Raw genomic sequence first — 13,125 nt, forward strand, 5'->3', positions numbered from 1 at the left:
TTCCCCTTTTACAATAACTTTGTGTGCAGTTTGACAGCCCTTCATAAGGTGACTTTGTAATCTGACATATATCCTATAGTTTAATATTTACTGTATCAGAACAAGTTTTTATTTATAGTGCTTACATGATTAAATGTAATTATAAACTCTTTCTCTTGGAATCTAAAAGAAAATCTTAGTTGAGACTACAAGTGGAAGTGAGATGTATAATCTTTTCCTGTTCTGTACACAAAATCAGTAATTGGCAGCAGCTGCATTTTAAGCTGTTGATTATATTAGCAAACAAGTTTGGAAGCATTTTAGAATTGTACAGAAATTTGTAAAGCATTTGCATAACTTATGGCAGATCTTAAGACTTAGCAAAAGAGAATTTCAAAGGAATTTAGTCAGGGAACTTCCATGTTCTTTTAGGGCCAGTTATCTTAAGTTCTTCTGCAGACAATTTGCAGTCAGAACAATGCACAATTATGAACTATGTGATTTAAAAAAAACCCCACAAGCCCAAAACCCCCAAACTCAAACAATGTTATCCTTTTATGGGTGCTCTTTTTTTTGTGTGTGTCTGATGGGGAACACAAAGTATAGAACTGGATGCATAAGAGAGCAAGCATACTGGATCTGGTTGGTATAGAGTCCCTTTTCTTCGTGGCACTCCATATGGTGCTGTGTTTTAGATTTGTGAGCAAAACAGTGTTGACAACACACCAATGAAAATTTTAGTTACTGCTGAACAGCACTTGCACAGTGTCAAGGCCTTCTCTTGTTTCTCACTCTGCCCCATGCCAGGGAGTAGGCTGGAGCTGAGCAAGAGTTTGGGAGGGGACACACCTGGGACACCTGAAACAAATTGACTGAAGAGGTATCTCCAAGAGGATATCTCAAGTACAGGTTGTGTAATACTACAATTCTGAGGGAACCATTCAGTTAGTCTGTGTTTGTCACTGTCCAAATAAATGAGCACTCTTATCATATTCTGAAGTGCATGGTTGACTCCAAGACAATAAATTACTCTAATTTTTGTCCCAACCCTGTAGAAGTTTAAATAGAATGTGAAAGCTAAATCAAACACTAGATGCTATTACCCTGCACAGACATTTTTAGAGAGTGAAAGTTTGTTTGGTTTGGATTTTCTGTTAACTGATTTGTATGTACCAATGTGTGCCATCCATCCCATCAGTGAGTCTGAAGGCGTTTGAGTTCTGTGAGAACTTACTGCTGCTGACCTGTATACCATGTATGAGCTGTGTTTGTTTCATAACTTGATCACCTAGAAAATCCTTTTCAACAGTGAAGAGAAGCATACATTTTTGATGACCATATTCCGTTAAATGGAATAAGACAATTCATGTTTTCCAAGGGAGCATTTATGTATGGTACAAGTTGTTAATTTAGCTTCTGAAAAGTTTTGTTTAACCAAGTGGACTGCAGCCAAATGGTAGGTTTTCCAGGTTTCCCTAAAAAACGTATGTCATCCTTGTAAAGTGAAATGTGATCTAAGAAAATGCATGTTACAGTGGGTTGCTAGACTGTCTTCTGAAGCTAGAAACTGTTAGTTAAAATAACAGCTGAAATCTTGTGTATAGGCAGTGTGTGAAAACACTTTTTGTTAAGTTAACAATGTCAGTGTTGAATGCTTAATTGTTCCTTAGATTATCAAGAAGAAAGGTAGTCTCTATTTCATAAAGAAACCATTTTAATTAACTTGCTAACATTTCTTTGAAAATTCAAAGGCTTAGCAGAAAATAACCTTTGCATGCTTGAGCATATGTTGGATTTTTTTCCAGGAAAGGTGTGTTATGTGCTACTTGTGAATTCAGAACAGAGCTCATCTTTAATAATGGAGCCATGGCTAGATGTTAAAACCTTTATGTAATGTTCTGAACTGTTACTAATAATGGTATAGCAAGTACTGAAATGTGGAAGGAAGTGAAGGTAGGTTATAAGAGCCCTCAGGTTTGAATTAAAGAAGAAAAGGTCAAACTAATGAACAAGTGACTTCCTTGTGCCCAAGGAAAGTGTGCAACGTAGCTTACAATTTTTGGCTGTTGATTTCTTTTTAATTATGGTGGTAATAAATATTATAAGAAGAGCTATGATTAATGAATATATCTTGAATTGTAACAGAGGCCAAGTCATAGGATCATAGAATATTTGTTGCAGCACTGCAGATAGCAATTCCAGCTGAGATGCCAGTTTTTATCTCTGCATTTGGTACGGTAGCTGCATTGACAGACTTCTAACCAGAAAGCTGTTTAGGTGTTGCAGTTCTTACAGTGAGACATTGTATCTTTCCTGGATGAAAAGAAAATACTCTCTGCAAAGTAATGGCTGTGAGTTTTAGTGCTTTTAGAGACTATTGTCAGACGACAGCCACTGTTATAAACAGGTAGCTTTGCATACCTTCAAATGAATATTAGGAAGTACCAGACCAAAAAAAAAAATCTCTATACCATGTTTACTTTGCTTAATGTGCCTTTCCCTTTAATGGTGCTTTCTCTGCCCTGGCTGTGTAGGATGTTTTGGTAATGTCTGCATTAGCAAGGAATGTGTCGCAAAGGGAGTGTACCACTGGGTTCATGTGGTTCGTTGTTGGGCTCCTGACGAGTCTGTTGTACCTGGCTGGGGAGGTGTACGCTGAGTAAGATACAGTCTGACACTGTGGTTCAAACGTCTCCATTGTGCATACGGCTCAGCTTTCTGAAGGCAGGCAGCTTAGAAACAGGCTGGGACACCTTATATTGGTGTGAGACCCAAACATGGATCAAGAAACTCATGTCTTCATTTCTAGCTCTGTCAAGGAGCTTATAGTTTATCTCTATCTGGAATTAATCTAGTTTGTGTGCAACAAAACCACTCAGAAGCAGTTTATAGTAAATGGAAGTGATCGAGGGATTTGCCTCAAAATTGTTCTGAACCAAACTGCTGATACAGGCATAGCTGTATAACTTTAAGGGGCTTGATTTATGCTTAAGATAAAGGTATATATAATTGCTGTATTTAATTTTTGTAGTTATGGGGAGAAAGTTATACAAATAATGCATTTTCTCAATTTGATGTTTGTGTATTCCAATTGATGTAAAAAAGAAATGAAAAATTCAGGGGCAGGGTGTGTAATTGTATAAGTGTGTGGTACTCTAGGTTGCTTCACTTTTCTACTGCTCTGTTAACTGTAGCTTGGTAAAATTACATATTTTATGGCAGGTGGTTTGCCATAGGTCCTCTGCTGTCCTAGGATGCATTCTTTCAACAGTTGTTTGAAACAAAATGCTAAATTTTAACTGATGCCCTAATGCATAAGGATAACAAACGTTCTATGCTTCAAAGCAAACCTTGAAATTATTTAATAAATGCAATACTCTGGAACAAGAGAAGGAAAACTTTTGGACAGAAGTGCACAACCATAAAATATATTGCTATAGTCAAAGTTCAAGAAGAATGTACAAAAGAGGTTTGTAAACAAAACAGAAAAGCTGTGTAGACCTCTGTAAATAAAACAACATTCATCAAGAGTATACTCCGAAGATGTAGCAAAAATTCACCCAGAGTGTAGTTTGTCTAAAGCAAATTATTTCCTGACAGTTATATTTGACATTACAGCTATGCTAGTGAATGTGGAAAGCATTCAAGTTCAAAGAACAAACAGGATGCCTTTCACAGAAACACAAAATCCTGCTGAAAAAAGCAAGCATCTGTAGCAGGCAGATGGTTTTCACTGTAGGGCTACCAAGCAATTCCATGTCTGTGTACTCAATATCGCTGTTTCCTCTGTTTTTCACTGTGTAAGCTGTATTTGTTAGGTAGAGAATGTCTAAAGTCTGATAAAGACAATATTTGAATGGAATATATTTTTTCCGTAGTCTTCACTAGTATTTCCAGTAGAAGAGTAGGATTTGAAAACATGTTGCATTTTAGGTCCTGAAGGCAGCGGATAAGAGAGAGCTCTTCTGTATGTTTTCTAGTCTAAGATGTTACACTGTTTCAAGCACCTTGGTGGCATTTGTCTTTCCTATGGTTGGCTCGTATTTTTTTGATGCCCTTTGTCCCCTCTTCCTCATGCTGTCAGCATCTGTCTGCTTCTTTTCCTTTTTCTGGCTTCTTGTGAGATGCAATCCCTCTCTGTATTTCTCTCCCGTTATGCTCAGCCCCTTGTTCTCAGTTTCAAGCAGGGTGCAGTAACTATTATACCGTATGGTGAAACAGTAGTGAAGAATCTGTGATCCAGGTAAATGCATCTGTAATGCATTAGTACAGTCTTGGAAAGAGAAGTACTTAAGATAAGAGTGGCTTGTGTAGCCTCTTAGTCCAATAAAATTTATACTATTTTACAAAGAATGTTTCAAATTATGTCTTGCTTTCTGCCTGTATAATAAAACACCCCAAAAGTGAAAAGCTTGTGAAGATACTCTGGTGCCAAGGGCTGCCACTGTTCAACAATCCGGTGGCAAGGCTGGATTTTCCTTTTTCTGCTATGAGGTCAGTTGTGCCAATACATTCATTAGGAGGACTTAAGATATGCTGCTTCTGCAACACAAGGCCATAAGATTCTGGTGGTTGCTCTTTGAATGAAAAGTGTCTTTCTGATTACAGCTTTGTGTAAGTGTGAAGAATTTGCTTTGCTGTGTGACAAAAAGCGGTTGTGTTTTACTGGAAGAAAGTGCAATTTTATCTCAGAGGTTTTTCAAGTGATTTAAAAAAAAGAGACAAAAAGAGTATTTGGCTAATTATTAAAGTTGATATGGGGAGAGATGCACTGTAGGTTTATTGTTACATTCACTGTTATTTCCAGTGCATGTAAAATACCAAGAGCCAATGCACTGTATGGTTTTCATATTATTTGACTGGCATAAACCTGAAAGCTCTCCGTATGCATATTAGGAAGTGGAGAAGATGGAAGAGAAAGCAGCTTTGTGAAACCACAGCAACAAATGTTTCTTCTGTGCAGCAACTGTCAGGTGTAGTCTCTTTATAAATATGGGACTGTACCAGAGAAATTTCAATTTCTCCACAAAGATTTCAACCACAAATTACTCTGTGAATACATTGTCCATTTGTAGAATACAGTAGCTTTTGAAATGCTGTGACGGGCAAGAAGATCACTTAAGCTTGCATGTGTCATTGTTGAAGGACACGGTAGGACTAAATGGTAACAGTAAATAAATGGCTCGATATGAGGAAGGTCTCTGTTGCAAGGGATGCTGGCCTGATCCGGGTTAGTCAAAACAGGAGAAAGAGACAGTCTTGGATGTCTCAGAGGAAAAATAGTCAGAAGCAGTTTCTCCTGGAGTGGTATTGGAGCTCAACCATCTAAAATATTGTGAAGAAATCACCATGGCTTCTGTGTTTGTGGTGTTCTTTCCGTACTACAGGTGATGTTCAAGAAGTGCCTTGTTTTGGTGTAAGCTGATTTTTTTCTTCTATTAGAAACTTGTTTAGACTCTTTCTTTCTTTGACTGTTGCATGCTAGTTTCCAAAGTTGTCTAGCAATCAGAGTAAGGTCAGTGAAATTGGTGAATATAAGGTTATACTCCTCTTTTCAGTGTTTTAAAATAACCAAATGTCCTTTCGCAGGCAACATGTCAGAGGTACTTAGCATTAGATGTGAGTTGGTGAATATTTGCTATTGGGCTACAAAGATTGCTCAAAACTTGGTGCTGGCAGGTGGTGGGTCTCTAGTGCACTCTCGGTCAGTCAGATTGACCGGTACTTTGGCAATGGGGCCAAAGAGCAGACCATCTTCAGGTTGTGCCCTCGCAGAGCTGCGAAGTGAAACGAAGATAACTTTCTCCTTTAATAATTACATATTTCATGACTACAAGCTAAGTATGTTACTGAGCTCCACACTACCCCGACGGCCCTTGACAGGTGTGGAGAGCTATGATACAATTTGCCTCAATTGTCTGTTACCAGGGTGTTGCTATTAAGTTATAGGCTACTCCGTTACTGGGAGAACATGAGTCCCTTGAGTGAGGGATGGGAAGTGACTACTTGAAACAAAAAAGTTATGGGATAGATAGGGCTAAAATTGGACTGTGCCACTTGAAATGAATATTCCACTGAAATTGCTGGAACTAAGGAGGAGTGTGAGCAAGAAGAATTAGTGTTGTTCTTTCAATAAAATGGTTGTGTTCTACAGCTTGAACTGTCAACATGGAAATAATTGGTTTATTTCTTTTACAAGAGGTATGGATTTAATACTTGAAACTTTTTTCGTTTACAGGCATCGACTTATCACCATATTCAAGAAATAATGGTACAGTTATTACGCACAGTGAACAGAACTGTTATTACAATGGGACGAGATGATCCCTTAATTGTGAGTAATATTTTAATGTATTTTTAATGCTTTTAAAGTCATTTTATAGTTACCTTGAAAAATTTGTGGAGTCCTTGTTTGTGGACTTTTTAGATTTAAAATAAAAGGTCTAAAGCTTTACATTCTTTTTTCATTCAGCTGTGCTACTGTAGTGTCTTCTGAAGTGTAGTTGAATACTGCGAGATTTGTGCATTCTTTAAAAACAACAAACACTAAATCTAAAGTTAATTGCTGTTTGCAAAAAAAATCTTTTAAGTGTGCCCTTTATGCAGGTTTCTAACACATTGAAGATAGTGTTTCTACTAATCTAAAGCAGAAGTGTCTGAGTAAAACTAAAAAAAGAAAAAAACCTATGCTGAATAGCTGATATAAATAATTGGTGGATGCTCTGTTTCTCCCAGTTTTTCCACATGCTTTCCTTTTGGTGGGTTAGAGTTGCTATGGAACAGCTGCCAGTCCTGGCTCTGTTTCTGGAGGGGGAAGATTCTGCCCTCTGTGCACAGGGAAAATATCTGGGGATGCACTGGCACAGAGCGCATTTTTGTGGAGATTCCACAGTTTGAGAGTTATATTCAAGGACAGATTCTGCAATTTATTCAGATTTAAGTATGTATCTTGTGAGTAATCTTCTTGATTTAGACTATTTTTGAGAATGCAAGCCAGTTGTGTTCAACGGGAACTATGGAACTTGCCCTTCAGATTGTGTGCTTAAGAGAAGATGTATATTAATTGTTAGTCTTTAGAGATTTACATTATTCTGCAAAATCACAAGCAGCATTTACTTGATTGTTTTGGTAACAAGAGGTACATTGTGTGTCTTTTAAAATGTACTTTGTTTCCTTGTTCATTTCTGTTGACAAACCAGAATAACAATTTTAGATCATTGCCTGTCAAAGCACGTGTGTCTCCTAACAATTGAGTTCTTCAGAGGAGATATTTGCCGATGGTTGCTTCAGATTTCCTGGTGGTAGATCTGCAAGTTTCAGAAATCATATCATTACCTGCTTATCAGAACTCCAGTCTGTTATTCTTGTGTGTAACCCTCTGGCATGTATGCATGGTCATAACAGGAAGAGGTTTTGAATGAAGACCCAGTGAACCTTTCAGTTCTTGTTCAGTGTTTGAAAATGTTCTCTGTACTTGCAAAGAAAGCATCATATGAGTGTAATGGATGATGTAATCAGTCTATTAAGGCGTATTTCTGGATACCATAAAGAGTAAATGCAGAAGCAAAATGAAACTGTAATAATCCTGCAAAAAGGATCTTTATCATTAGGAAACATTAGGAAATCATTAGGAAACAAGCTGGTTACAGTCAGTTGAAATGGCTTGGAAAATATGTTTGTTTTTCTTTTTCCCCCTCTCATCTACTGTAATTTGTTCAGTTGTTTTTACCTAAAAAGATCAAATCCAGTGTGAATGTTGAAATCCAGATGTCTGAATGCGAATAATGCTCATAAGCACCTATGCATATAAGTATATTGGGCTTTTAAGAGGTTTTTCAAAGCAGAATCCCAACAAATTACAAAGTTTTCTAGAGCTGAGTCAAGATCTCTCAACAGAGTAGTCTTTTACATATGAAGAAATCGTTTGTAATGAACAAAATAGTCTTTTGCATTCAGAAAGAGCTAGCAAAATAAGCTCGTTTCGTGTTCTGTGTAGTACCTTTAGTTCAGTCAGTTCATTTGCAAGTTTGCTTTAAAAGCTCTTGAGAGGGCCAAACTTGTTGAAAGCCTGAATGCTTAATCTTTTAAAAACTGAAGCAGATAGTCAGGAGTTACGGCCTTCTGCAGAATACTTAGGTGAGCTAAAGTTGCTAAAGTGTAGTGAACTCTGCAAGTGCAGGTGGGACATATGGAATTGCTGCAGTCAGACTATGTAGCTGATGTTATATGGGTGACATTTCAAATGGGACTACCTCTGTCATTTACTTCCAGCAGAACAGAAGGTTACTCTTTAGGTTCTTAAATCTGTTATTGTGTTTCTGAATATTGCAAGTATTTTTATTATCTTCTGCTGTGTAACTTTCTAGAATTTGAAAACGGTGTGAAAAACTATGCTAACACTTTGTTATACTAATAAAAACAATGGTTAGAATTTACAAGACCTGTAATTCATTGCAAGTTTAAATATCTTGCACATGATAGAGTACTGGATTTTATTTATCTGAGGTTTTTTGCTTTCTGGCAGGGATAAGCAGGTTAATTTTCATATTCAGGTATCCTTTTTGCAATCTTCTAGCTTGTTGGCAGAGAAGGCGTTAAAAGGATTTTGGGTTACAGTTGCCTTTGTCTTTTCTTGCTACAATGCTGGTTGAATCTAGGGAAGGTGCTGCCTTGTGCTCAGCTGGTAACAGCATGCTGTGAGCTTTGTTCATGTAATTACTGGAAAGTGTCAGGCTAAGGAGGACGTAATCCTTTCAGGAGAAGGTGTTGGTGATGGAAAAGTAATTTGGCTCTCTGCAACTACTGCAGAGAACACTTACTTAAATGCCATTCTTGCCTTCCTTGTGATGTTTTTGGCAGTTGAAGGCTTTAATAGCTGCTTGGTTATTTTCACTATTGAAAAAAAACCCCTCAGCTGCAGTAGTAGAAGTGCTTCTATGCTTGTAATAGAGGGACAAGTTCACTGTTTGAAATTGGCTATTCAAGCTTTATCTCGAATACTTAATAAAATTCAGACTTTTAGTTAAAGGGCGTTGTGGTGCAGTGAGGTCGTACTACAGTAACTGTGGAAGTAAAACGTACAGAAGCATGTAGAGTACAGAAGTACTTGTTTTCAGTATTGGCTTGGTTAGATAAACAAAAATATCATAAATCCACCATATACATTTTAAAGCTTTCCTTTGGTACTCCAGAACTTGATTTTGTTCACAATATCAGTTTAGCATGATGAAAAGAGTGTAGTTATGCTACACAGAAAAGGTTTTAGATTATGTTTATATAAGATATTGTACAAATAAAGACTTTGCTGAAAAGAAAATGGTGTGCTCTGTTAACCAAAGCTACTGTAGATAGCATACTTCTGCAAAAACCAGTACTCTTGGGGAAATAATGAACAGAGAAACCGTTTTGCAGAGCTGCTGCGGTTGGAGAATATGATATATTCAAATATACACATGGTCTAGTTAAAAGTTATAGCTTTTTTATTTAGTATTCAGATTCAAATTGAAATACTTTCTCTACCTAGAAAAGCTGCAGAATGATTCCATGAAAGACCTATTTATTAATTTCCCATTCATTTTCATTTTCCAAAGAACAGTTTTCACTTCCTTTGTAATCTAAATGTTTTGTTATTGACTCCTGAAACCTAAGAAAAATATCTCATTTTATTGAAAAAGATAACATAATATTTAAAGAACCTAGAAATGTACAAAACATACATTAGATACAAAACATCTTCCTAATGAAATGTATTATCTAAGCTAGCATAATTACTAAGTATCGTGGCTTTTTCAGAAGAGCTGTAGTGCACAAAACTATAAAAAGCCCTACATGAACTGCTGTTACATGAGAGAGAGAAATCAGTATTTTATTCATACATTCTGAATTTTTAAAGAAAGTTAGATTGACTCCATAAAACAGCAATTTCAAATCCAGTAATTTTGGAATATGCAATGTTCTGTACAGTGTTGTAGAAATAGCATACTGTAGTTGTCATTTAAATATGTCTTTCAGAGAAGCCTACGATATTTTGTACGCAAGTGCTGTCAAGAAGGTGTGGTTCTGGGATTTTTTTGTTGGTGGTTTGTGCGTTTTCTGTTTTATTTAAATTTTATTTCAGAGCATGTTTGTATGTATTTCTAACATTTATTTCCTACTCTGGGAGCTGTTTTTAGGCATTACACCATAACTTTCTAAATCAGAGAAATTTTTATAGCCATTACTATTATCTTCTAACAATCTACCAATTTCTGTTGCTTTTCCAACCTTGACGTCATAAATTGCATAGTGTGTATCTGGTAATTTTTAAATTTCCTATATGAATTAATAATTAATTACTAAAATATTTTTAAAATATTAAACAATAAAACAAAGAGCAATGCAAAATTTAGTATTATATTTTCATATAGTTTAGATTCTCAAACTATGTGTTACAAAGCTATTAATTTTTAGGTCTTTTGTGTTGCCAGGATATACAAATTTCTATGTTAAATCTAAACAAAACATATAGCAACCAAGCAGTCTTACCCTCTTGCTGTGGCCGATGCATACCACGACTGACACTTTCCTGCTATTACGTTTTAATGTAACAAATAGACTTTTGCTCCAATGTTGTGTTTAAAATTTTATGTAAAAGCCTATTGTGTGTGACGTACTGTGGAGAAGACTGGGGATAAGAACTTCTTGCGTTTAGTAGGTGTGGCTTTATTGTGAAACTATGATGGTTATTCTTCTGTAGGAATAATTTACTTCTGGCATATTTGTACTTTATTTTCAGTTAAATTATTGCGTGTTTTTTGTTCACGGTAGTCAGAGCCTCTGCAAGAATAATGAAGGAGTTCTGTCTGTGTTTCAGATGAGCCTTTTGTTTGGATCTTAAATATATATTGTAGAACTTAGCTGGCTGTTGCTACTACTGCTGACTCAAAAAAATCTCCTTTGTTGTACTGAAGCCCTGAAGTAGAGAACTCTAGGAGCAACCTTTCTGAAGGACAGTGCTTTAGCAGCACTGTAATTTTATGTTTTCTTTCAAGGAAAAAGGTTAGCTTGAAGGGGGTGAATTTGAAAACACTGGACAGAGGGTAGGCTGAAAGACAAGTGAATGTTCTTAAATTGCAGCATTGGGAGCTGAGGGTCAGCTGGCATAGATACCTTAAGTGTTTCCCTGTTGGTGTGTGTGCATGTGTTAAAAAGAGAATTTCATATCTGTATATGGATAATCCATACTTCACTGATTGAGAGAGAACTGAAAAACAACCAACTGAGGAATACAGAAAACGAAGGCTACTTTCGACTGGGAGATGAAAGATTAAAAATTGTCTCCAGTTCTGAGTTCTATCAGATCAGACATTAATATGTAAATTACATTATCATATTTCAGTTTTTCAGAAGTATTGACATTTGTTCAGGTTATCTTAGAGCCTTATTTACAACTATCTTTGGTTGGACTCTCTTAAACTAAATAAAATATTTCTGTTCTTGCATAGTTTTATTGATCCCAGGAAATGATTGGTGCTGTGTGGCGAACCAAAGTACTGTGGTTTGTTTAAATTGAATAATCTGGATCCTTTGAAACTATACTGAAGGCATCATATTCATTATGTATGCAAAACAAAAATCAGACAGCTTAAAATGAGCTTTTTTTGTGCCTATTAACAAGAAGACAAAAAGATTGCTTCCATATAATAGCAAATTATTGAAAATCAGTTCACTACAGAAACTTACTGGTTTTGCCAGTGTTATGCCTGTTGGTAATGCTTATTATACCTTTACCACAGAGGATATTAATCTTAAAATGTTATTTTAATGCACAGGAAACATTTACACATGAATAAATCCTTCATTATATCAATTATAGAGACTAATGCAAAATAGGAATGCTCTTGGCATGCCAGCATAAGCAGTACGTGTATTTGAGTAGAATATAATGACATGTTCTGATGTAATAATTTAATTCTTACCTTTGTTATACCCACAAATTATTATCGAAGAGCTTTTCTGTCTCACTAAAGGCATGCTTTTTGCTAGTAAAAATCCGTATAAGGCTTTTCTTCTGAAAAGCCTATAAAATAATGATCATTTTGTGCCTGTCATTTCCGTACTGACTGAACTTAACATGGAAATGTTTAAAACTGTCAGTCCTTTAGAATTTTGATAAATTAAACCATGTCACATAGCATCCTCTCTTTTAAATGAAGACTAGTTTTATCAAAAATCTTAGTTCTTCCAGACAAAATTATTCTGTGCAAAATTGTTTTTAATATATTTTCAAATGTGTAAGTAACCCTAAGAATTCAAGGACACAGAAGTGTACAAAAAGTGTACAGACATTTTTAACTAACATTGCACAATTAATACAATACGATTTAAAAAAATAGGATCCAGGGGTTAATCTGTTGAATACCCTGGCACCATTTGAACTAGTTAACCAGAGTCATTTCTAAGAAAAGGTCTGCAGTACATTCCACTAAACATAAAATACATTATTCAGGCTTTATAGTGTGCCCTTTAAACTTGTTTCAGAAAACCTTTTCCCCTCTGCCCCCCATATGAAAGGAGACCATGTTTTTGTGAGCAAAATAATAGCATCATCAGCTCTAAATCAGGTTACATTGGCATGCCCCGGGCTAGCTGGTAACTCAAGTATTTTTGAAGGAAAGAAATAGCTGCACTGACATCTGATAAAATCTTTCCAGCATATATAATTTTTTAATATAATACAGATAAGTTCATTAAATATTATTGTTTATGATCAGTTTTGTCTCATGTGTCGACTTCTATCTTAAGGCCAAAAAAACATATCTTGGGATATTTTGGTATAGTGATACAGGTCTTAAATGTATGGTGGTACAGGATGGACAAATTGGGCAAGTAGTTTAGCAAGACGGTAGCCAAAGTGGTTGTTCCCCTCTACTCAACAATTGCATGATGACATCTGAGGTGTTGCGTCCAGTTTTAGGCTTCCAGGTAGACAAAAGACATCAACTTACTGGAGCATGGTCCAGAGGGAGACCACCAAGATGGTTGTGGGCTGCAGCACGTGACATGTGAAGAGAGGCAGTGAAAATTGGATTTATTCAGTCTTTAAGAAGTGAAGGCTTAGGAGAGAGGTCTTGTCTGTCTAATTCTTCTTGAAGGTGTACTTGGATA

General features: G+C 36.1%; 1 protein-coding gene across 1 annotated transcript in view; it reads left to right on the top strand.

Annotated features, from left to right (window-relative positions):
• The window catches only part of DOCK2 (dedicator of cytokinesis 2), a 182,192-nt gene that overhangs the window by 67,704 nt on the left and 101,363 nt on the right, over window positions 1-13,125 (top strand). The window contains exon 27 of the mRNA XM_068417297.1: window positions 6,218-6,313. Coding sequence (XP_068273398.1) covers window positions 6,218-6,313 — 96 coding nt within the window. The remainder of the gene's footprint in view (window positions 1-6,217; window positions 6,314-13,125) is intronic.

The sequence above is a fragment of the Nyctibius grandis genome, chromosome 22 (genome assembly GCF_013368605.1).
Source record: "Nyctibius grandis isolate bNycGra1 chromosome 22, bNycGra1.pri, whole genome shotgun sequence".
In the NCBI taxonomy this organism is placed as follows: domain Eukaryota; kingdom Metazoa; phylum Chordata; class Aves; order Nyctibiiformes; family Nyctibiidae; genus Nyctibius; species Nyctibius grandis.